Here is a 21713-nt window from a genome sequence, read left to right as displayed (position 1 = left end):
AAAAAAAAAAAAATGGTACCAACCTGTTAAATGTTTCTAAAATACACAGCATAATGCTAGACAAATGAAACAGCGTGTGTACTGGTGATCTCAGCAGGGCTGGTCTTCCCCTTTACAGTCCTCTCCCACCTAATAGTCAATCAAGGGAGACCAAGGCCACAGAGGGACACCTACCAAATCAGGGGCAGAACTTGGGGGTTTTGGAACAGTTCCCAAGAATCTACCCCCACCCCGGGGTGAGGCTGGCACTAGGCCTACCCAGGGCCCTGCCCAGCCACCCACCCCAACCTCTCCGGCGTGCAGGCCCAATCCGAGCCCGGCCTGGTGCCATTTTTCCATGGGACTCTGGCGGTGGTGGTTCACATCTGGAGTCTAGACTCGGAGGCTCTGCAGGCCGGGCCTACCGCCCGGGCTGGGCCACCGCTGCCCGCTGTTTGCTCAGCTGAAGCTGGTTAATTGGAATTAGAGTGGCCTCTGCGGTGCCGGCTGGCCGGGCGGGCCCTGGATGGCCGCTGCAGAGGTCTGTGGAACATCTGGCCGGGCTAGGATGGTCATTAGGTGGCAGGCGCCCGGCGCCACTGCCACCTCAGCCTCTGCCGGGGGCCGGCGGTGACTCAATGAGGCCTTTGTGGGCCCTGGGCCGCAGAACCAACCGCACTGTGTGCCTGGGCTGCCTGCCCCATCTGCCGCCCTCAGAGGAGCCTTGTTCCAGGACCACACGGCCTCCCCTCCGGAGGCAGCTGGAGTCAGAAGAGATCCGAGAAGTTCCTGAAAGGGACCCCCTGGCTAGGAGAAGCCTTTGAGATTTCCTGTCCTTGCTTTCCCTTTTGTAGAATCCTAGGCCCAGAGAAGGTGGATGGCTGGCTCAAAGGTGCCCAGCATACCAGCCACAGTGACTTAGACCCAGGAGTCTGGAGAGAAGCTGCAGTCTTTAGGAACTTTGGAATCGACTTGGATTGCTTTAGGCCAAGTCCATGTCTGTGGGCAAGTTGCCTCAATTCTCTCATTTGAGCAATGGGCTAATACTATCATTACTGTAAGAATTAAGTGAAATCCTTTACTGAGGTGCTTGATACATGTAACTGCTTGATACCCACTGAGACTATTACAATACTTTTGATTTTCTGCTCATATTTGTATTGTAGGCACCTCCAAACTGTCTGGAAGCCACTGTTATTTTCAGCCTTTGAACCTGAAGCTTGGGCAACAGAATGCCCTAGTGGACTGAGTCTCAGGCCAGTGGTTACCTCCTCCCATCTGTGACCCCACACCAGACAGGTGGATGAGGGCTATGCCCACTCCTCACCTGGTCCACTGGGGGCTCTCTTGCAGGCCAAATCTGCTGTCTTCTGCAAACCTTGGAGAACTCTGACCTTGGAGAACTCTGACCTTGGGATCTCTAGCTCTCAGGTCTGGATGGCCTCTCAGAAGCACGGGGCCCAATCCTTCCTCACCCCAGCTTTCATAACAGCCCTGGCTCTTGTGCTGTGACCAATCTCACTGTGGGGAGAGAGGTGGCTCCTATAATCAGAATCTTTCTGGGCTTGCAGTAGTCATTTTGGGAAGAACCCTGGGAATAGGAGTTATGGGTCCTCATCTCCGGGGTGACCTAGAGTCTAAGTGCTCTCCAGCTGAAGCCATGTAGATACTGGGACCTAGGAATAAAACCTAAATTTGTCCCTGGGGCCCACAAGGCCCTGACCATTTCTCTGGCTTTACAGATACTAGTCCCCTTGCTGAGTGAGGTCAGCCTTTTGGTCCGCCCCCCCTCCCCATGGAGGTGGAGTAGAGGACTCAGGCAGCACCTGTACCACACCCTTGCTGCTCTCTAGTATTGTGTGGAGTGCGGTGAGTAAAACTGGATGGCCAGAGTGGCGAGGAGGGCTCGTGGGCTCCCTCTGCTGGCCAGAGGGCATCCTTGGGGTGTTGAGCTGGCACACTGGCTAGGCCATGGGTGGGCATCCAAGATGAAGGGGCCCAGAGGTCAGGGCCTGCCTTCCCACAGGTTGTAGTAGTTCAGTTTCCAGGAAGAGAGGCTTACAGGAAAGTTTCTGGGTGGAAGGGTGAGAGCTAGTAAACCCAATGCAAGATGCTGGGTGCAGAGAACCTCTCTAGGAGCATAGCAGCCTGCCCGGGCAATGGGATGAGTTTTTAATGTGAAGCAAAGTCAGTCCACAATACAAAAATCTAAAAATCAGACCCACTTTCCCACCTGGCACCTGGGGGAGTGGGGGAAGTTGGAGGCTTCCTTTGCCTGCAAGGGATGGGGAGGGGCAGAGGAAGGCCAGAGAAGTGGGAGAGGGAACCAGGCCACAGAGGCCTCATTGGTGGGATCCCTCTGCTCCTGCCCCTCTCTGCAGCTGCCAGGCCTCTGGTGCCCTCTGCACGTGCAGGCCTGTGCTGGTCCATGCCCACCCGCCTGGTCCGGCCCTCGGAAGGTCTGGTACCAGACGCATCATTTCTCCTTCTTCTCCAGCCCCTTTGATGTTGAGGCCTCTGTTCCCTCTTTGGATTCTGTCGCGGCTGCTGGATCCTTAGGATTTGACTCCTCATAACTGACCAAAAAACCAAACAATAAATAAAACATATTTAGAGGAGAGGGAGAGCAGAATCTTGGTGCCCACCATCCACCATCCCAGGAAAACCCCTGGGCTCACGAGGGACATCAGCCCCGCATCCACTCTCAGCATCCTCCAGTGTGTGGCCACGCCCCACTGTGTGCCCTCCTCCGACAGGCGGCTCTGCTTTCCCTGTGCCTTGTGGTACCAAGAGGTGGCAAAGGCAGTGGCAAATGGAGGAGAGGTTGGGCTTGGGCGGACCAACTTCAAGCTTCCTGAACCTTTTGCTGGAGACACTGGGGAAACAAAGGGGTAGCCAGGACAAGGCTACAGGAGATGTGTGGCTTCCCAGGGCACATGGCAGGAGTCAAACAGCTCAATCCTAGGGCTGCAGGCGGGTGCAGGGGTGCGGGGGGAGGGGGGAATGCTCTACTGGCAAGTGGCAAGGTGCCACTCTCAAAGGCGGACACCCTGGCTTAAGCGCTTATTATGGGCTCCACTTATTGAGCAACTGAGTTCATGCTAAGGACATTACCCACATTTCCTCACCAGATCAGCCCCGTGAGGCAGGAATGTGCCCACTTACAGATGAAGAAAGAGAGACTCCGAAAGAAGAAAGTGACTTGCCCAGGGTTATATATGTACAGCAAGTAGTAACATTATCTACTACTGCATGACAAGGGTTGCTGACATTCCTTGACATCACAAGAGGCCCACATTATTGGTCAGAACACTGAGGTTTGGGTTTGCCTCGCTTCCTGGCCCCATGCAGTGACTGCCTGATGGCTGTAGAGGAGCTGCCTCTTGCCACCTGAGCCTAGCAATGCTACCTGACCCGTACAGTGGAGCTGGGGTGTCTGCCCTACCTTTGGCCTCGGGGCAGTGGGGGGAAGCGGGCAGGTGAGTACCCGCTGGGCATTACATGGCGCTGGGATTCTGCGGGCGCCGGCGGCGAGGGCCAGCTAGCTTCTGCTGCATGGAGTCGGCCAGGCTGGCTGGGGAGCCCGAGACCGTGGGGAAGTGGGTGAGCCTCGGGGTATGAGGCAGGATTTCCGCCGAGGACTCGTAGCTGTGTGAGAGACAGACAGAAAGACAGAGAAAAAGAGATGGCGAGGAAAAGACTAAAGGAGGACAGACTTCTCTTCCAGGAACAGGGAGTGGAACCGTCTTACTTTTATTTCTCTGTACTTTTAGGCTCTCTGGAAAGAAGCTGGTATTATTTGGAGAATAAAAAAGAAATGATGCACCTATACAAGGGGACTCTAGGCAGCTGTGCAAAAGCACAGGATTTGCTAGACATTTGTGGGCTGCTGTGGAAATATCTCTCAAATATATTATTGTGTGAAAAATCAAGATGCAGAATGCTCCAAGAATGCCATCATCTGTGCAAGAGTATGTATCCATACGTTTGCTCTTAGGTGCAAAGATGTCTCTGAATGTAGAGACATTGTGACTGAACTGGCCTCTGTGGGGTGGCTGGAACACTGAGGGTACTGTCCCTCTCAGAGCTATGAAATTTTACCTATTTGAAAATAAATGAATTTTAAAAAAGGGGGCGTGCCGATAAAGGGAAAAGTAGAACAAAGGATAAGGTGGAGAATTAGGGAGCGAGATGGACAGAAAGAGAGAGATATTATGTGTTTTTTCACCTCAACATAAGAACCTCCTGAGTGGGGATGAAAAGATGGGGCAAAGTGCCTATGTGGCCAAACATTTAGAGAAACCAAGCACCAATGGGTGAAGGGGGCACCCTCTGTTCTGGCTGGGGGTGTTCAGAATTTGACCTCATGAGGACACAACAGGACTGGGACAGGGGAGGTTACCTCAAGGGGTAGAGTGGGGCTGAGGCTGAATGAGAGCCAACCAGTGAAGCTAGGTGCTGAGCTCAGGGATCAGGTCCCACCCCTGCCCCCAAAGCACCCCCAAATCTGCCAAATTCACCCCAAGACTTGTCTTATTAGAGTCCACAGAGCTTGCCAGGCCAGGGGATAAGGACAGGCAGGCTGGGAGCCTGGGGCTTCTAGGCAGGGCAGGTACGGGGGAGGGGGGAGGGGTGATTCACCGGTTCCCCTGCGGGCAGCCAGGTGCACAGAAGGCCCTGGCAGGTGCTCGAGGGACAACTTGAAGGCAAGGCAGGTAGAGCTGGGTGGAAGGCCCCTGAGTGGGCAGTTTCAATCGCAGCTGGCAGCTATTTCTGGGCCCGTGGCAGGCGGGGTTGGTGGTGCTGCAGAGCAGACACCTGTCGGAGTCACGCAGGCCTTGGGGTATGGGTGGAGCCGTGCACAGGGTGTGGCTCTGTGAACATGGCCACTGGGAAGGGGTATGAGACTAAGAAGCCAGCTAGCTGTGGGTTACAACCGTAGAGGCGGCTGAACAGGGGACTGACACTTGACTTCTAAACTGGGGCACTTTCTTCCACACTGGAGTCCCCCCATAATACTCCCATGTGAAAACTGAGGTTAGGGGAGAGGAAGGACATGCCTAGAGTCACAAAGTGGCACGCCTGGGTAGGAACCTAGGAGTCCTGACAGTAGGGCCTCGAGGGGGGAAATTCTATGTCAGTCCCTTCTGAAGACCAGCTGGCCTCTGGCTGTGGGGGCTGCTTAGAGAGCCTCGAGGTCTTGTCCTCCACTGGCTCCCTGCAGTTCACCACACTGGCTAGTGGAAAGGGTGAGAGGTGGGGCTGGTGGTGGGAAAATGTTCCTCTGGAGACCTGTACGAACAGCCCCGGCAGGCTCCACCAGCTGCCTGCGGGTGCACCTGTGTCATGCAAGCATCTGCCCCCACCCCCTCTTACCTGAACATCTCTGTCACTTCTCCCTTGGCCAGTGCCACCAGGACGGGAAAGCCAATACAGGCGGGGACCAGGTATAGGAGGGCAGGCTGTAAGAGGACACAGGGTGGTGAGGTGATGCTGGGCAGGGCAACCACGAGTCAGTGGCTGGGTCTGAACCCGGGGCTCCCGACTCCCAGACCAAAGCTGCTCTTCCCTGGGAGGGAAGGCAAGAAACCCAAAGAAACTCAAGTCTGCAGTGCTTTAAGGGTGCCCAGGAGCCTGGCTGGCAGTGTCCCAATCACCCGAGATATTGGGTTCAAACATGTGACCTGGGTTGGTTTTATTCCCAGAGACCCTGCTTCCTGAGGCCTGAGGATGGAAGTTTGCATTTTTAACAAATGCTCCAGAAGATACTATGATAATAATATGATGATGATGATGATGACATGGCTGCTGTGTGTGGAACACTTGCTGTGGCCTATACTGAGATCTCCCAGCTGGTTGCTGGCTCTGCTGGGATTCACACCCATGTGGACTGGGCCCAGAGCCTGTGCTGAGACTCCAGGTGAAGCTGAGTTTGGAGGACAGGACAATTATACTAACAGCCCTTGTTCACAATGCACCTACTGTGTGCACTGAGCTCAGGCCTCCCAACGGGTGTTTCAGTCCATCTCCACATCCCTTATGACTGCCCTCCTTGTAAACAGAAGGCTGATGCTTTTGGAGAGGGACAGCCCAGGCCTCAGAGGTCTAAATGGTAATCTGGGGATTGAACCTCAGCCATACCAGACACAAAGCCATTCTTTTCCTTGCAGTAACTGAAAGTTGAATGTGACTCTACTGTTTGACCCTCCATAGCCCCCAGTGGCCTGCAGTCCCCTTGAGATGTAACCCTTGCTTCCTTCTCCACCTTCACCTGACCTGCCCTACTCCAGCCACACTGGCTTCATTTTGGTCCACACTGTCACCTCCAGCCTCAGGACCTTTGCATGTGCAGTTGCTGCTGCCTGGGATGCGCCTTTGCCCGGATCCCTTCTTCAGATCTCAGCTCAGCTGGTACTTCCACGAGAAAGCCTTCCCATGCGTGGAGTCAGGCCCTCTTGCTCCATGCTCTCAGGGCCCCCGGCAAGTCTTCAGAGCACTTTGGCAATTTGGAATGGAACATCCCTGTATTACAGACTGAAGTTTCTCCCCTGCTGGGCTGGGAACTGCACAGGTAGATTCCTGGCACTCAGAAAAGGGCTTGGCAAATACTAAGCAAATGGCGTCTTCATAGGTGCTTGCAGAGTTAAGAGGGTGTCTTGAAGATGACTGGGTAGGGGAGAGGGTGAGGAGACACCACTTCTGAGGCGAAGCCAGTCCCTAGCCAGGGAACAGGACTCTATGGCCTCCTGAGCCTGACCTTCACATCATTTTTCAGTACTTGCCATGGGTGGGCTGTGAAACATACTATTTCATATTACATTATCCTTAAATCTAATTTACAATCTAATGTAAATATTAAGATCTGAGTTTTACAAATGATGCTACTGAAGTTCAGACAGGGGGCAATGACTTGTGCAAGGTTGCACAGGGTGTCTGTAAGTGGCTGAACTTGGATTTGGACCTGGGCAGCTGAGCTTCCCTCACTCCATCAGGTCTTTGCTATGAGCTAGGCTTCAGGCCATAACAGAAACCACAATGACAAAGGTCCATACCAAAACCTGTGAGAGGCCACCAAAGCAGTACTGGAGCTGATGAGAAGGGCTCCCTTGGGAGGCAGTGAGTTTGTGATTATCAGGAGGACACAAACCTATTATTTTCTTTCCTCTCAAGGCACAAGGGACCCTCTCCAAAGAAAGTCAGTGCTAAAGAGAGGCTGGGATGTACAGCTCAGAGCAGTGAACTTGGGGTCAGGACGCCTGGCTTTCCATCGTGACTTGGCTTTGCTGTGTGACCACGGCAAAACTGCTTTCCTCTTTCTCTGTATAATGAGGACACCACATCATCTTTAAGGGCCTTTTTCTTTTTTAGGTGAGGCACCCTTGGTTGATCTCACAGATTGCAAGGAACTTGTCAGCTTATAATCCCTTGTTTTTTATTTTTTTATGCCCACAGCACTTGGTCTTCCTAGGTGGTCTCCCATCCAAGTACTAACCAGGCCCGACCCTGCTTAGCTTTCGAGATCAGATGAGATCAGGGTGGCACGGCTGTTGACAGGAGTATTTTTTTTTTTGAGAGGCTAAGTGAGTTGAAGACCGCATAGGCAGAGGAGACCCCTATCTAGGGAATGCTGGTGCTGGGACTGCCTGTGTCTTGGAGAGGGAGAGGGACCTTATAGAACAGGTTCCCCTTGTGTCCAGGATCCCCTTCCAAAGCTTTTCAGGGAGATGCTCACGTGGATGACTGGGGTGAATGGTGGGGCTGCTGCTGGAAAGTAGCAGAAGCCTGGGGCCAGAAGTCCAGGGCTCCAGTGGGGACCTAGCTTGACTTACTGTGTGACCCAGCGAAGTCTCCTTTTCTATCTGGGCTACAGTGTGCCCCACAAACAGAGGACCACCTCTCTTGCCTCTGTCCAGCTGTGTGAGAGGGCTCTCAATGGGGTCCTCTGTTGAGTCTAGCCGAGGCAGAAGACAAGCCTGCTACCTGGTGGCTGCAGGGGAAATGGCTCTGGGCTTGGAATCTAACAGGGGCTGAGAACTGGGGACCTCCAAGAGGAGTTTAAGCTTGTCCCCCAATCCAGGTCTAATTACTCTCTGAGACCTTGACACTCAGTTTGCAGAGACCCTGAGGCCATTTGGAGCAGAAGAGAATGAGAGGTATCTCCCTATTGGTTCTTGGTTTCCCCACTCATGGGCTAGGGGACTGCTGACCTTTTGTAAAATAAAAACACTACTAATATCTACTTCATAGATACTATAGAGACGTAAACATTGTAAAGACTAAATGAGATAATGAACAAAAGGGTTTAGCACAGTGCCTGGCACAGTGTAACTGCTCAATAAACAGCTCTTGTGATCAGAAGGTGGCTCCTCTGTGGCTGGTGTCCTGGGGAGGGTGGAGAGGAGGAGAAACAGCAACAATAATGACAGCTAATACTACTTGGGCCAATATGGTTCTAAGCGCGTTACTTATATTTGCTCATTTCGTCTTCAAGTGACTCCAAGGTGACTACTATTATTTACCCTCATTTTCTGCTTTTGTTCAATGAGGAAAATCAAGTGTAACTTCAGCAACCTGCCCAGAGGCTCACAGTTAGCAGACAGTGAGGTCTGGATTCCCACGGGGGCTTCTCGAGTCTCCACTCTCCACTGCTTTTCCCAGGGCCACAGATTCAGAGCCTGGGCTTGGTTTTCACATGACATAGGTATGAACCTCAGCTCTACCACACTCTTGCCATGTGGCACCTAAACTCCAGTTTCCTCGTCTGTTCACAACGACCCTCATGAAGTACTGAGCAAAGCCTGGCTCATGGGAAGTGTTCTCATTTCCAGTAGAGAGTAATCCTGTCTGCTCGCTTTGCCCTCCCAGACTTCTCCTCTTCAGGCCAGTGACAACAGCTTTCAGCCCCCACCCCATCCTGGTTCACTCTGTCGCAGCTCAGTTCCCATCCTGGTGGGAGGAGGCAGAGCCTGCTTGAAGAGTGGGGGCTGTGCACCTATCACTCATGTGGTGGGGCAGGCATTGGCTGAAACATCCACCACTCACCCCAATCCCGTTCTTCTGTCTCCCTGAATACCAAGGCTGACAAGCCACATCCTCTCTTTCCTAGATTCCATGTAGCTAGGGCCATGTAACATTGATCTGGGCCCATGAGATACAGGCGAAAATTTGCTGAGAAGATTCTGGGGAAGGTTTCGCCCTCCTGATGAAGGCAACAGGCATGGCTGTGGTCCTTTTCCCTCCTTCTTCTCGCCACTAACGTGTGTGTGCTGCCTGAAGCAGAAATAGTTGCCTTGCAGCCGCCACGAGTAAAAGGCTGACAGAATCACAGATGGGTTTGCTCTGACACCACTGGGTAGTGCCTACCTCTGTATATGACAAATACACCCTATGATGTCTGTTATTTGCACTGAAAGCATTCGTGATACACTGAGCGCTCACCTGGGCGTGCTTGAAGATGTGCATGATGAAGATGGTAAGGCCCAGGCCAAAAATGTAGGCTGCAAAGCTGGTGTAGAAGTAGGTGTGAGTGTTCTTCTTCAAGCTTCAGGAAGGAGTAGGGAGAAAGAGGAGGAAGGTTAGATGCAGGCATCCCTTCTGAGGGAGGAGCTGGGAAGACCCTGGAGGCTGTGGAGTGCCTGAAAGCTCTGGGCTGGGAGCCTGGAGGTGGGCGTGCACTCTGGTATGGCCCAGAGTCTTTGTGTCTTTGGACCAGTCACTTTCCTTCTCTCAGCCTTGGTTTACTCATCTGCAAAATGGGGAAACCACAAGCCATTTCCTGGTGGTCATGAATATCAAGCACTATAAACCTAGAACAGTGGCTGTAAGACTTTAGCCAGCATAGAAATCACCAGGAAAGCTTGTAAAAAAAAAAAAAATAGAATTCTAGGGCCAATTTCTAGGGAGTCTGAGTTAATAGGTCTGGGAACCTGAATTTTGAAAAATCCAAGTGAATCTGATATAGGCAGATCATGCTTTGAGAAACACCGATATAGAAACTCAAAAGCTAAGTCATTACTTTTAAGTGTAGTGCATGTCACAGTTCAGTAACTGGTTGTGAATACTAAACAGATGCAGACAGTGTGGATAAGATGCCAGTGACTTCCTTGAGACAATTCATCCAAGATCAGCCCTAGTACAGCTAAATCATATGCAGCCTGGCATTGCCATTACATGATTTCTCTTTACAGCACCGGCTCATGACCTCTGTGTGCCCCCAGTACCTGGGACAGGACCCAGTGACATCTGTAGAATGAACGAGTACTTCTGACAGCCTTCCCTTCTTGCCCTGGCTGCTTGTAGGCCTTGAGCTGCAAGTACGTTAAGAGTTATCCTGTTGTGAAGCCTGGGGTACGACTGGCTGCCTTTGGGAATGTTGCACAGACTCTGGAACCAGCTCCAAAGGGCTTGCTTATCCTGCAAGTTCAGGGGAGGAATGAGATTCTGCCTCTGAGGCAGCTGAATCTGTGTTTCCAGCAAATGGCCCAGGGACTCTTGTGGGTTTCTCACTGTATCACCCCTGAACAGCCAGGAGCACAGAGCCAGCTGGCACAGACGTGCTCTACTCACAAACTAGCCAGGTCCCCTCCAAAGGCTGTCTGTAAGCCTGTGTGTTCCGGAGGTCCAGAGGGGTAGGAAACAAATAACCCAGATGTATGTGAGTGGGGAAAAGTTAAGTTTTACACGCAAACTGGATTTCAATGACTATGGTATTGAGTTTCTCAATACCACTGTCAACATTATTACTGCCTTTGCAATTACTGGACATGAGGAATGAAGAAAAATTCATAAACTACCTCAAAATTAAGTGCACACACAGCAAGCCCTCTACTGGAATGACTGAGCGCCACCTACTGGTGGCAACTCCAGTTGCTCAGGTGCATTAACTCAAGCGAGACCTTTCTTGTGTTTTAAGTGGTAACCCAAGCTGGCCCCTTCTCTTTCTCTTGTGCTCACTTTCTACAATGGATTTAAAAAAAAAGTCTGAGTAAAGAGAGGGCAGAGAATAGCTAGAGCAACTGGGACTCGGTGACCCGATCCCAAGCTGATAAAAATGATAATGAGGAGACTGCAGCTGGGTTTTCCTGAGAGCTACTGAGGTCGGCCTGTGCTCAGCACTCTCCAGACTTGCTTGATAATCCTGAAATAGGAACTCTTGTTTACTACTAACATAAGGATGAGAAACTTTAGCTCAGAAGGTCAGGTGCACTTGCCAAGGTCACACAGGGAGAACGCACTATGGACCTTCGGGGTTTAAACTGCTTGGCCTGTGGTTCTTATTTTTTGGCCACAGGCTCTTTGAACACTTAGAACATCAAAATGCAAAATGCAGATATAATCAGAATTTCTCTGGTTGCTGTGGAGGTGGAGGATCTGGTCCCCTAGTTATCTCCTCTGGGCTCCAGAAAACCACTGGAGAACCCTCACCTGGGGAAGGCCCCTCACTTGTGAGGCCTGAGGGTTAGGGGTCCTAAGTAGCTCACCTGATGTCAAAACGCAGCAGCAAAGCGATGAAGATCCCTGTGGGGGAGAAAGCCAGGGTTAGACAGTGGCAGGGAAGCCAGCGCCTCAGGAGACGGAGCCCCTTGCCTGGGTTGGAGAGGAGCCAGGTTGAACTAACATGCAGTTGGGTCCCCCAATCTGGTGTTCTCAGTCACGGAGCAATCATCAGGGCGAAGGGTGTGGCCATGCTGCCAACTGCCAGTAGAAATCCTGTTTCCCTACTATCAGGCAATCTAGAACAATGAGAAGGTCCCAGGATTTTGCTTTGGCCTGTGACCACATTGACCAGGCATCTCAGAGCACCATACGTCACAGTGGCTCCATCTACCCAAATGTTTATCGAGGGCTGCTAAATACCAGGTACCATAGGCAGTATAAGGGTAAGCAAAACCACTGCTTTCACAAGCTCAGCCATGGGGACAAGGGGTATACATGCTGCTCAAACAGTAACCAAAGTCAGTTTAAGATAACTGTGAGAGGATGCTTCCTGTGTAGAAAGGTGTTCTGGGATGAGACCCAGGCTGGAGAATGGAGGAGGATGAAGGAGGGCTTCTTTGAAGAAGTGACACTTGCTAGGGAGAGGGAACAGCTTGTGCAAAGATCCTGAGTAAAGAAGGCGCAGGGGGTATGCCAGGGGTCAAGATGCCCGTATGGTTGCAGCGCAGAACAGGAGATCCAGGGGATGGACCAGCTATGTAGGGTCCATGGGATCAAGGAGGAGCTGGGTCTCTATCCTATAGGGACACACTGGAAGAGTTCTAAGTGGGAGAATAACCTAAACAGATCTTGAAAAAGACACCTGTGGTGGCTGCAGGGAGAAAGTAGGAGTAAGCAGACCATTAGGAAGCTTTGTGGGAGCTCAGGAGAGGGTGGTTAACTCTGTCTACCCACTGGACTGCTATTTGCAAGACAAACCCCAGCCCAGGCACCCAAGAAGCCTGAGAGTCCTCAAGACAGTCTCCAACCTCTGTACACTGCACACACCATTCCCATCTGCAACTGTCTTCTTGACTGACTGGTCTTTGGACTCAGACAGGACAACAGCTGAATCTCATTTGGTTGAGAGGAGGCTCTCAAGAACCAAAACATTCTGCATGGCATTTTTAAGAGAACTAGAACAAATAATCCTAAAATTTATATGGAACCATAAAAGATCCTGAATAGCCACAGCAATCTTGAGAAAGAACAAAGCTGGAGGTATCACACTCCCTGATATCAAACTATACTAGAAAGTTACACTAATCAAAACAACATGGTACTGGCAGAAAAACAAATACATCAACCAATGGAACAGAACAGAGAGCCTAGAAATAAATCCATGTCTATATGTTCATTTAACATATGACAAAGGAGACAAGAATATACAATGGGGTAAAGACAGTGTCTTTAATAAATGGTGCTGGGAAAATTAGATAGATGCATGCAAAAAAATGAAACTAGACCACCTTCTTATACCACATACAAGAACAGACTAGAAATGGATTAAAGACTTAAATGTAAGACCCGAAACGATAAAACTTCTAGAAGAAAACATAGGCAGTAAACTCTTTGATACTGCTATTAGTAATTTTGGATGTATCTCCTTGGGCAAGAGAAACAAAAGAAAAAAGTAAATGGGATTACATTAAACTAAAAAGTTTCTGCGCAGCAAAGGAAACCATCAAGACAACCTACTGAATGGGGAGAAGATATTCACTTATGAGTCATCTGATAAGGGGTTAATATTCAAAATATAAAGAACTCATACACCTCAACAACAAAAAACCCCAAAAAATTCAATTAAAAAATGGGCAGAAGACCTGAATAGATATTTCTCCAAAGAGGAAATTCAGATGACCAACAGATATATGAAAAGATGCTTAAGGTCACTAACCATCAGAGAAATGCAAATTAAATCCACAATGAGATATCACCTCACACCTGTCGGAACGGCTATCATCAATAAATCAAAAAACAGGTATTGGCAAAGATGTGGAGAAAAGGGAACCCTCATACACTGTTGGTAGGATTACAAATTGGTATAGCCCCTACGGAAAACAGTCTGGAGGTTCCTCAAAAAGTTAAAAATGGATCGATCTACCTTATGACCCAGCAATTGCACTTCATTACCCTGCTCCAAAGAAAAACAAAACAATAATTTGTAAAGATCCATGCATCTCTATGTTCATGGCAGAGCTACTCACAATAGCCAAGATATGGAAGCAACCTAAGTGCCCAACAGCAGACGGATAAAGAAGTTATGGTTCAGATATACAATGGAATGTTACTTAGCCATAAAACAAAATGAAATTTTACCATTTGCAATGACATGGATGGACTTAGAGGTTATTATGCTGAGTGAAATAAGTCACACAGAGAAAATACCATATAATTTCACTTTTATGTAGAATATAAGGAAGAAAAAGAACAAACAAATGGAAGACAGACTCACAAATACAGAGGACAATCTGGTGAGGGCCAGAGGGGAGTTAGGGGGCTGGGAGAAAGGGGTGAAGGGCTAAAGAAATACAAATTAGCAGTTGATAGATGGTCACAGACATGGGGAGTACAGCACAGGGAATGCAGTCAGCAGTAATGCAATGGTTAGGTGTAGAGCCAAAGGGGTGACAGAGTAATTGGGAGGATCATTTTATAAACTGCATTATGAATGTCTAATCAATGTACTGTATACTCGAAACTAAAAATAAAATAAAATAAAATAAAATAAAATAAAATAAAATAAAATAAAATAAAATGCTAAAGGAATCAAACATTCTGTGCTGCATGCTTACATTTAAAGAGGGAAATGAATTAGTCCTCACTGTAGACTGTGTGTGAGTAGCGGGTTGGTAGATGGAGACAGCAGACAAATGCTGCCTTTCTGGGAACTCAGTGCCCCCTGGTGGCTGAATTCTGCAACTGTTCTCCAATGGATTAAAGGGTCAGAGCTCTGCCAAGAGCTTTCACTCCTCATAACGCATCCAGTCCTCAAAACAATGTCCTACACAGCAAACCATTCTTCTTTGAAGAATGTCCCCGAGGCTCTCTGAGGGTGCAATCGACTTACATTTATTGCGACTGCTGGAAAGACTTAGCTATATGTGGGTATATACAGATATGCAGAGATGTCCCATGCAGGCCTCAAGCCCAGAGCAATGTATGACTAACAGGGATACTGGGGAAGTCTGTGTGGTTACCTGTGACAGACGAGGCTTCCGAGTGGGCTGAATGCTTTATGGGACTCTGTTTCTTTTGTCTTCTGGAGCTGCCTCTTCCTGGGGAAGAATGTCTCCCTGCCTCACAGCATTGCAAGTATGGAAACACCTGGTTTTAAGATCATATCCGTGTCCCTAAGGCTGTAGCAAGTCTCTTTGAACCTCAGTTTCCTTTGTAAAATGGAAATGACTTCATGGGTGCTAGGAGTAGCAGAGACAATGTATGAAGAGTACCGAGCACAGTGACTGGCACACAAACAGGTGCTTGACAAATGGCAGCTATTGTGATTATCTTACTGTTGTGATGACTATAGGGCAGTTGACAGTATAACCTCTTTTGACAGACCGACTTGGTCTGGGTCCAGGCCCTGTTCCTTATCCGTGTGAGAAATTAGGAGAGCCCCTTCGCTTAAGCCTGTTTCCTCATTTGTATAAGAGAGGAAGCCTCTGCTTCACTACCACACATATCACAAAATATAAGTATCACAACAGAAATGCCTGTACCATTCCAGGTTACTAGACCTGCTATTAATTTCCCACAGTGGAAAGTAACTGGCTTTTCATTTGTTCCAAACTTTCTTCTTTTAAGCAGCCACTGGGGTGCTTCTAATCCTCTGGGACTAGGGGAACAAGTATACTCTTTGGATGTTCACTGCCCCGTCACCAGGCCCAGATCTGTAGACACACACATCCAGGCCGCAGCCCCTGCAGTTGCCCTTAGAGTGGCAGCTCGGCTTTGCCCTTAGTCTCTTGACTGGGCTTTTGGGCTGCTGGTGCTCCCAGGTGAGACAAGAACACAGCCCCCAGGGATATGTGCCCACAACCAGGCCTGCAGACGGGGGCACCTGTGTCCACATCCATAGGTGCCCTTACTAGCACCCACATGTAGAAAATGGGTCAAAGGCTAGGTTGTGCAGAGAAGCAGGTGCATGCCATGTCCTTCTGCCAAGAGCGCAGACACAGGAGCCCATGTGGACCCATGGTGATCCCACATCTACACGCATAGGCATGTTCTCCCCTGAGCCCTCCCAGCACTGGGAGAGGAGGACCAACGGGACTCTGGTAGTTCTAGCATGATACTTGCAAACATTGGCAAAGGGAGTGCACACGTGTAAGTGTGTAAAAGGGGTCAAGTTCCTTTAAGACTGTCATGAAATGTGCTTTTTCACAGAGTGAATTTCAGTCTGTTATATATATTCATTTTTGTAATTCTTGAGTAATGTCTGTTCACCCAGACCAGGAGCTCCGTGAGGACACCCTTCCTCACTGGGGTCAGGGCCTGGCACACGACTGGCATTCTATAATGTTTACTGAGGTGGACTCTTTCACCAAACCCTAGGCTGACCCTGGGGTGGGAGTGTGGCATCACCTTCTCTTTCCCATTGGGCAAGGCTGTCTGTTTCACGGTACTCCTTGATCTGAGGAATCCTTCTCCCACCCCGGCCCGGTCACCTGGAATGACGATGTCGCCAAGTCCCAGCATGGCAAAGTTGTCTGCTTCGAGGCCCTTCTCCAGCAGATCCTGGGGAAATACCACTGCCGGGGGAGGCAGGGAGGCAAGGAGTTGGTGAGAGCCCAGCTCACTTTGATTCCTAGCCCCCCACCTCTGTTGTAGGAAACTCACACTCCTGAATTTCTGGGTGGGGGCTGGGACAAGGAAGTGAGAGAATGTTGACAGACTGAAGGGCAATGTCTCCAACTGGAATCACAGCTGGTTAGAGTGCGGAAGACTCTAGAATCATCTAGGTCAAAGGCTTAATGCCTTTCTTGAGCTATGACACATACCATACAATTTTAATGCCTTTATGCTGTGGAACACTGGTTAGATGGGATCGGCCCTAAAGCCAAGTAGATAAAAGGGATTAAGGAGCCCATGCAGTGCTGAGATCTAACAGGCTTTCCCTTTCACTTCCATGGGGTAAGAATAGTGGGGGCCCTTGTTCTGAAAACAGGGAGAGCCTGGGCTATGGATTCTATCTGCTGAGGGAGAAAAGGCCACACATCTACAAGTTCCTTCCTTAAAGCCCCTCATTAGGAATCTGGCCAGCTCGTTTGGATAAATACAGATTGAGAGAAATGCCTCCTTTTGTCCAGTTATGGCAAGAGGCAGCTGTGACTGGATTTCACCCTTAGGGCCTTGCAAATAGAAGAGCAGTTAGGTGAGGGCTTCAGGGTCAGACTGCATGGGTCTGAACCCTGACTCTGCTGTGTGACTGCACAGATTATTTAACTGCTCTGTGCCTTAGTTTTCTTACTTGTGTATAAGAATAGAACTAAGTCTACAGGGTTGTGGTAAAAATTAGGTGATTTGCACATTGTTAACTGCTACCTCTTGCTGCTCACGGTAGTAACGTGACCCAGCGCTGGCCGATGGTCTGTAAGCAGAGGCAGCTGGGGGTTGTGGGGAAGGTTGTGCTTCCCTAATAAATGTACAGATGCCTTTCCTTGTTTGCTTTTTCCTGCCTTGAATGCAGTCACAATAATTTACAGATCTCTTCCTTCAATCCTCAGTCTTGGTAACATTCAAATCTTAGTGGCAGATGTAGAAACCAGGGCCCAGAGAGAAGTCTCTTCCTTAAGGCCACACTGCCAGCAAGTGTCAAGTCGAGGATTCAAATCCAGGATGCTTGCCTTGAGCATATGTGCACTTAACCACTCTGCTATACTGCCTCTGAGCTCCGCTCCTAGCAACTGGCCTCCTCTAGCCAGAAAACCAGATTCTGAGCACCAGAAACCAAATACGATTGAGTCATTTCCCTGTTCAGAGCCTTCCAATGGCTCATCACTGTCTACTGGGCAGTGTCCAAGCTCCCTGGCATGACATCCTTGGCTTCCCAAATCTGACACTTTTCCTGCTGCTCCCCTAAACTCAGCCACATTCCCTCCCAAGTCTCTGCTCCCAGGGCCTTCCATGCATTTTCCTGCCTCCAGCCCTTTGCTGAAGCTATGTGTGGCCTTTTCTAATGTCCACACTGACTCTGCATGGTTGGTAAATGAGTATTCATCCTTCATGACCCAGGAAAGCTTTTCCTGACACTTTGGCTGGGTTTACCCAGCATCTGGCTTCTTACTCTGGAGAACTGCCCTCATCTGACATCCTTGGTTCTGGGGGGCTGCCGATACAAATACTGTGCCCCCAGGCACTGGAGAGGTCAGTGGCCCCGGCCTGTCCATCCCGATCCTCCATCTCTCTGGTGGGAGTACCTGCCTCATGGGCCAGGCCAGGCCCCATATATTTATTCAAACCAAAGTTGGGAAAAACTTGTTCTCCTCTGGGGTTACTGGGCCAGGGTCACGGCATTTAGTGGCAGTGTGTGGCCATGAGGCCCTTCTCCTTCATGGAGAACACTCATCTGTAGCAGTGGAGGATGAGACTGCGAGAGTTATTAATTGAGTCTCTGAGGCCAACTTCACCCCAACTGTCCGATGCTGTGAGCCAGTGCTTTGCATGGAGCTCACTCACTGTTGATACTTTCCCCACAAGAGCCTCCCCTTCATCCTTGCTGTCATGCCTGATTGAGTCTGTCCTCCTCTATGGGTGTCCTGGTCCCAGGGGCGACTCTTGAGCAGTCTGAGGCTTAAACTCTAAGCTAATCATGTTTTTCCCATCCCTCCTGATGATGACTGGTTTGGGCTTGGGCCTGTGACCCATTTCTGGCCTGTGAAATATAAGGGAGGCTGCAGGGGAGATCTATGGAAAGAGAGACAAAGTTCTCCCCCTTTCTGTGTCTGAATGTGGCTGTGAGGAGTCAACGCTGGGGACTGGACTGTGGCAGCCATTTTGGGACCACAGTAGGATGAGCTTAAGGGACAGGAGGGCATGCTGAGAATGGTGGGGTGGGAGGAATGACGCTGCCTTGGCTCTTGGCAACTCACCAAGGGTCATTAACCCAAACCCGAGACATTCTACCACTGGGTTTGCTATAGCGTGTGATGACAAAATTTCCAAGTTGTTTAAAGATGCTTGTAGTTGGATTTCCTAATATTCATAAATGATGGATGTACTGAAGAAGAGAACCAGGGAAGGGTAAGAGGCATGGGCAGACAGTACTTGCTAGCTAGGCACTCAAGGGAGACAGTGAAGGCCATTTCAGGTCTCCTCTTCTGGGGTACCCCTGTGTGCCCTGCCACAGGTGCGTTAGACACCCCCTCTCTGTGCCTGCTCCCATTCCAGCTCACCTCACAGCACACTGCACTGTGACCAGGTGGCTGGAGGCCAGGGCCTGAGCAGAGTGGCTGTGCGTGAATGGAGCGTGAAGATTCAATGAGGAGAAGGAAACAAGGCCGGAGACACGGAACACTTGGAGGATAAGGTACGTGGTGAAGAGCAAAGGAACAGGTATGACTAAAACAGGGACGACTAGGAGAAGGGCCACTGGGGTGGGGGCAGAGGGGCTCCTGATGCAGGGGTGGTCACTTACATTTTATTGGTGCCTCAAAGGACCTGGCCACTGTCACCATCACGTTGGTGCCAAATACCTAGAAGAAGAAGAGAAGAGTCTGGAGGGAGGTGAGGGCTGGGTGGGACAGGATGGCTGTCTTCAGGCTCCTCAACATGCTGCTGCCTGAGATATGCAGGGAGTGGGGTAGGGAGTGGGGCAGGGAGCTGGGAGGGGCTCTGGAGCTGATGTGAAGTTGAGAGTAGGTGGCCAGCAATACCAGTCATACAGGTACTTCACGGGTCTCTGGTCCTGGGCAACAAAGAGGGGCAATCCGAAGGAGTCGGAAGAGGGCCTCTGATGGCCCCGGCCAGGCATCCTGTTCATCCAGGGCTCTGCCTCTCCCAAGAGGGAAAGTCCTCCAGCACCACCTACTTTAGGGGAGAAGAGGGTGCCAAGGCCAGGGAAAGGGTGCCTGAGTCAGGCTGACTGAGGTGCCTCTCGGCGTGAGTGTTGCAGGTCCCGTAGCTCAGGCTGTGTGCAGACACAGTGTCCTGTCAATAGCAGTCTCTGTCCTCACAGCTTAGTGCCTGCGCTGGGCCTGAACTTCTCTTGAGTCTCCACTTGCTTGCTGGGTAGACATGAGATTAAGTAAGTAACACCGCTGCCAGGGCCACTGTGAGAAAGAGAGGAGGGTGGCTGAAGGCACCGGGGGGAATCTGCTGTCTTTTCCATTTCATGGATGAGGGCAACTGAGCCCAGAGAGGACCTGCCCTGGGTCCTTGACTTCCAGGCCATGGCTGCTGCCCTCCCTCAGATGACTGCTACCTGAGCCAGAGAGGTGGGAACAGGAAGAGACTCACCCAGAAGACATCGTAGATGAAGAGGCCGCCCAGCAGGATGCACCCCGTGCTGACGTTGTTCAGGTGCAGGAGCTCCACTCCGTTAAGGGAGAAGGCCAGGCCAAAGAGGTTGTTGGCAATCCAGTGCTGGGGGAAGGTGGGAGTGAAACCAGTTCGCCATGCCCCCGGCCCTGTCCCTTCTGGTGCTTCCCTTGCCCGTCCCCACCCCATTCCAGGTTCTGGCTACTCACCTTCCTTAGCAGGTACCAGACGCCGACGACACTGCTCAGGCCCAGGCACACCAGGTCCTTGGTGTCAAACTCATAATTGATGATCTCTGGGCAGAGAGGCCGGGTAAGTCCACTCCCCGGGGCGGGGCTGCCCCTCCCACCTGTCAGCCCCTGGACGGAGGAGGGCATGGCTGTGGGCACTGTCAGAGGCTCACAGGCCAGGGGTGCTCACGGGAGCCACCCCCAGCCCCTCCACTTTCCTAGAGGAAATGGAGGCTCAGAGAGAACATGGGCCTGGTGCAGGTTCAGTGGGAGGTGACTGGTGGCTCCAGAAGCACAGGCTCTGCACTTGTGGGGGGTGACCTTGGGGGAGGTAGTTCCCCCTCTGAGCTCCAGTTTCCTTATCTGTAAAATGGGGATCATGGTACCTCCCTGACAGGCTGCTGTGGGGAGCAAGTGAGATGGTCCCTACGAAGCACTCGGTACACTGCCTGGCACAGAGCGGGTACTCGATCAATGCTAGCTGCCACTGAGCCCAGGTCCTTAGCAAGGTCCCAGTTCCTTCATGAATCTTTCTACTTTGCCGCCAAAGGAATCAAGAAGGTCCTTGATTCCTCTGCTAGTGATTCTTTCCTCTTCTGCTAGTGGCAGTCCTCTGTCACTAGCAGAGGAGGAAGAAGAGGTCGAGGCCTAGAGAAAAAGCAGGAGGGAGCCCCTGAGGAGGGAGTCTCGTGGACAGCCCTGCGGTGGACTCCTGAAGTCAGAACCATTCTCTATCACTTCTAAGTTTCCCAATAAGAGGTGGTGGAGCTCACCCAGGGACACAGAGTGTAGCCAATTCTTTTGGATTCTAGAGTACAGCAGGCTGCTGGTTGGCCCCAATTTCTCTTTTTTCCTCTGTGGTAATAGCATCCTGATGATTTTTATCTGAACAGAGGCCAACTAGCTCATGGCCACATTTTCCAGCTTCCCCTGTAGCTAAATGGGACCGTCATCCAGTTGCCTCTCCTGTCTGGTGGGACTGTGAAGTGACGGTACACCGTCCTAGACCCAAGGGCCAATAAGTGTGGCAGAGCATGAGGCAGATGGAGCCTGAGAACCTGAAGACTCCGTGGTGCAAGCTCAGTCATTTTTTTTTTTTTAAATTCAACAATCATTTATTGGGCACAGATGCACCACAGATGCAAAAAGGAAGCATTGTTCTCATAGGTCAAGGCAGAATGTGCTAGAATCCAGTTAGAGAGCATGACATTCACAAGCTTAGACTTTTACATGAGAAACACCTTCCATTTGGTCAAGTCACTGACAATCCTGTTACAGCATTTGAATCCATATCCCAACTAATCCCTAAAGCCCTGGCTTTCCCCAGTTCCCCATAGTTTTCATTTTTTAAAAAGCCATGGCACTCTCTTTTCAAATATTAGGTGGGAAACTAATCATACTAAAAACAGCACAATAAAAATAGCTACAATATCCAACCTTCACTGAGTGTTTACTACCGCCAAGTAGTGTGCTGAGTGCTTCCTTCTTATCATCTACTCGCAGTTCTGACAATGTGCCTATGAGGGAGGTACTAGACCATCATTTTCA

The 21713-nt window shown here is 50.4% G+C and overlaps 1 protein-coding gene across 10 annotated transcripts in view; it reads right to left on the bottom strand.

Moving 5' to 3' along the window:
- Positions 1 to 2120: 2120 nt before the first annotated feature.
- HM13 (histocompatibility minor 13) overlaps positions 2121 to 21713 on the bottom strand; it is a 39051-nt gene continuing 19458 nt past the window's right edge. For 3 of the 10 annotated variants that reach the window (XR_002777233.1, XR_002777231.1, XR_002777235.1), the window contains 9 exons: positions 20145 to 20230; positions 19915 to 20040; positions 19094 to 19151; positions 16125 to 16208; positions 11460 to 11496; positions 9418 to 9520; positions 5356 to 5441; positions 3425 to 3627; positions 2121 to 2555 (listed from right to left, as the gene is read on the bottom strand). Coding sequence is in view for 4 of the 10 variants with exons in the window: in XM_011380134.1 (XP_011378436.1) it covers positions 2456 to 2555; positions 3481 to 3627; positions 5356 to 5441; positions 9418 to 9520; positions 11460 to 11496; positions 16125 to 16208; positions 19094 to 19151; positions 19915 to 20040; positions 20145 to 20230 (827 nt within the window). In the remaining 6 variants the exon portion in view is untranslated. Of the gene's footprint in view, positions 2556 to 3424; positions 3628 to 5355; positions 5442 to 9417; positions 9521 to 11459; positions 11497 to 16124; positions 16209 to 19093; positions 19152 to 19914; positions 20041 to 20144; positions 20285 to 21713 lie in introns of all 10 variants that reach the window. The other 7 variants (XR_002777230.1, XR_002777232.1, XR_002777234.1 and 4 more) reach the window with 4 other exon arrangements.

The sequence above is a fragment of the Pteropus vampyrus genome, unplaced genomic scaffold (assembly GCF_000151845.1).
Source record: "Pteropus vampyrus isolate Shadow unplaced genomic scaffold, Pvam_2.0 Scaffold388, whole genome shotgun sequence".
NCBI lineage: Eukaryota > Metazoa > Chordata > Mammalia > Chiroptera > Pteropodidae > Pteropus > Pteropus vampyrus.
The sequence above is the reverse complement of the archived record's forward strand: the minus strand, read 5'-3'. Positions and strand labels throughout refer to the sequence as shown.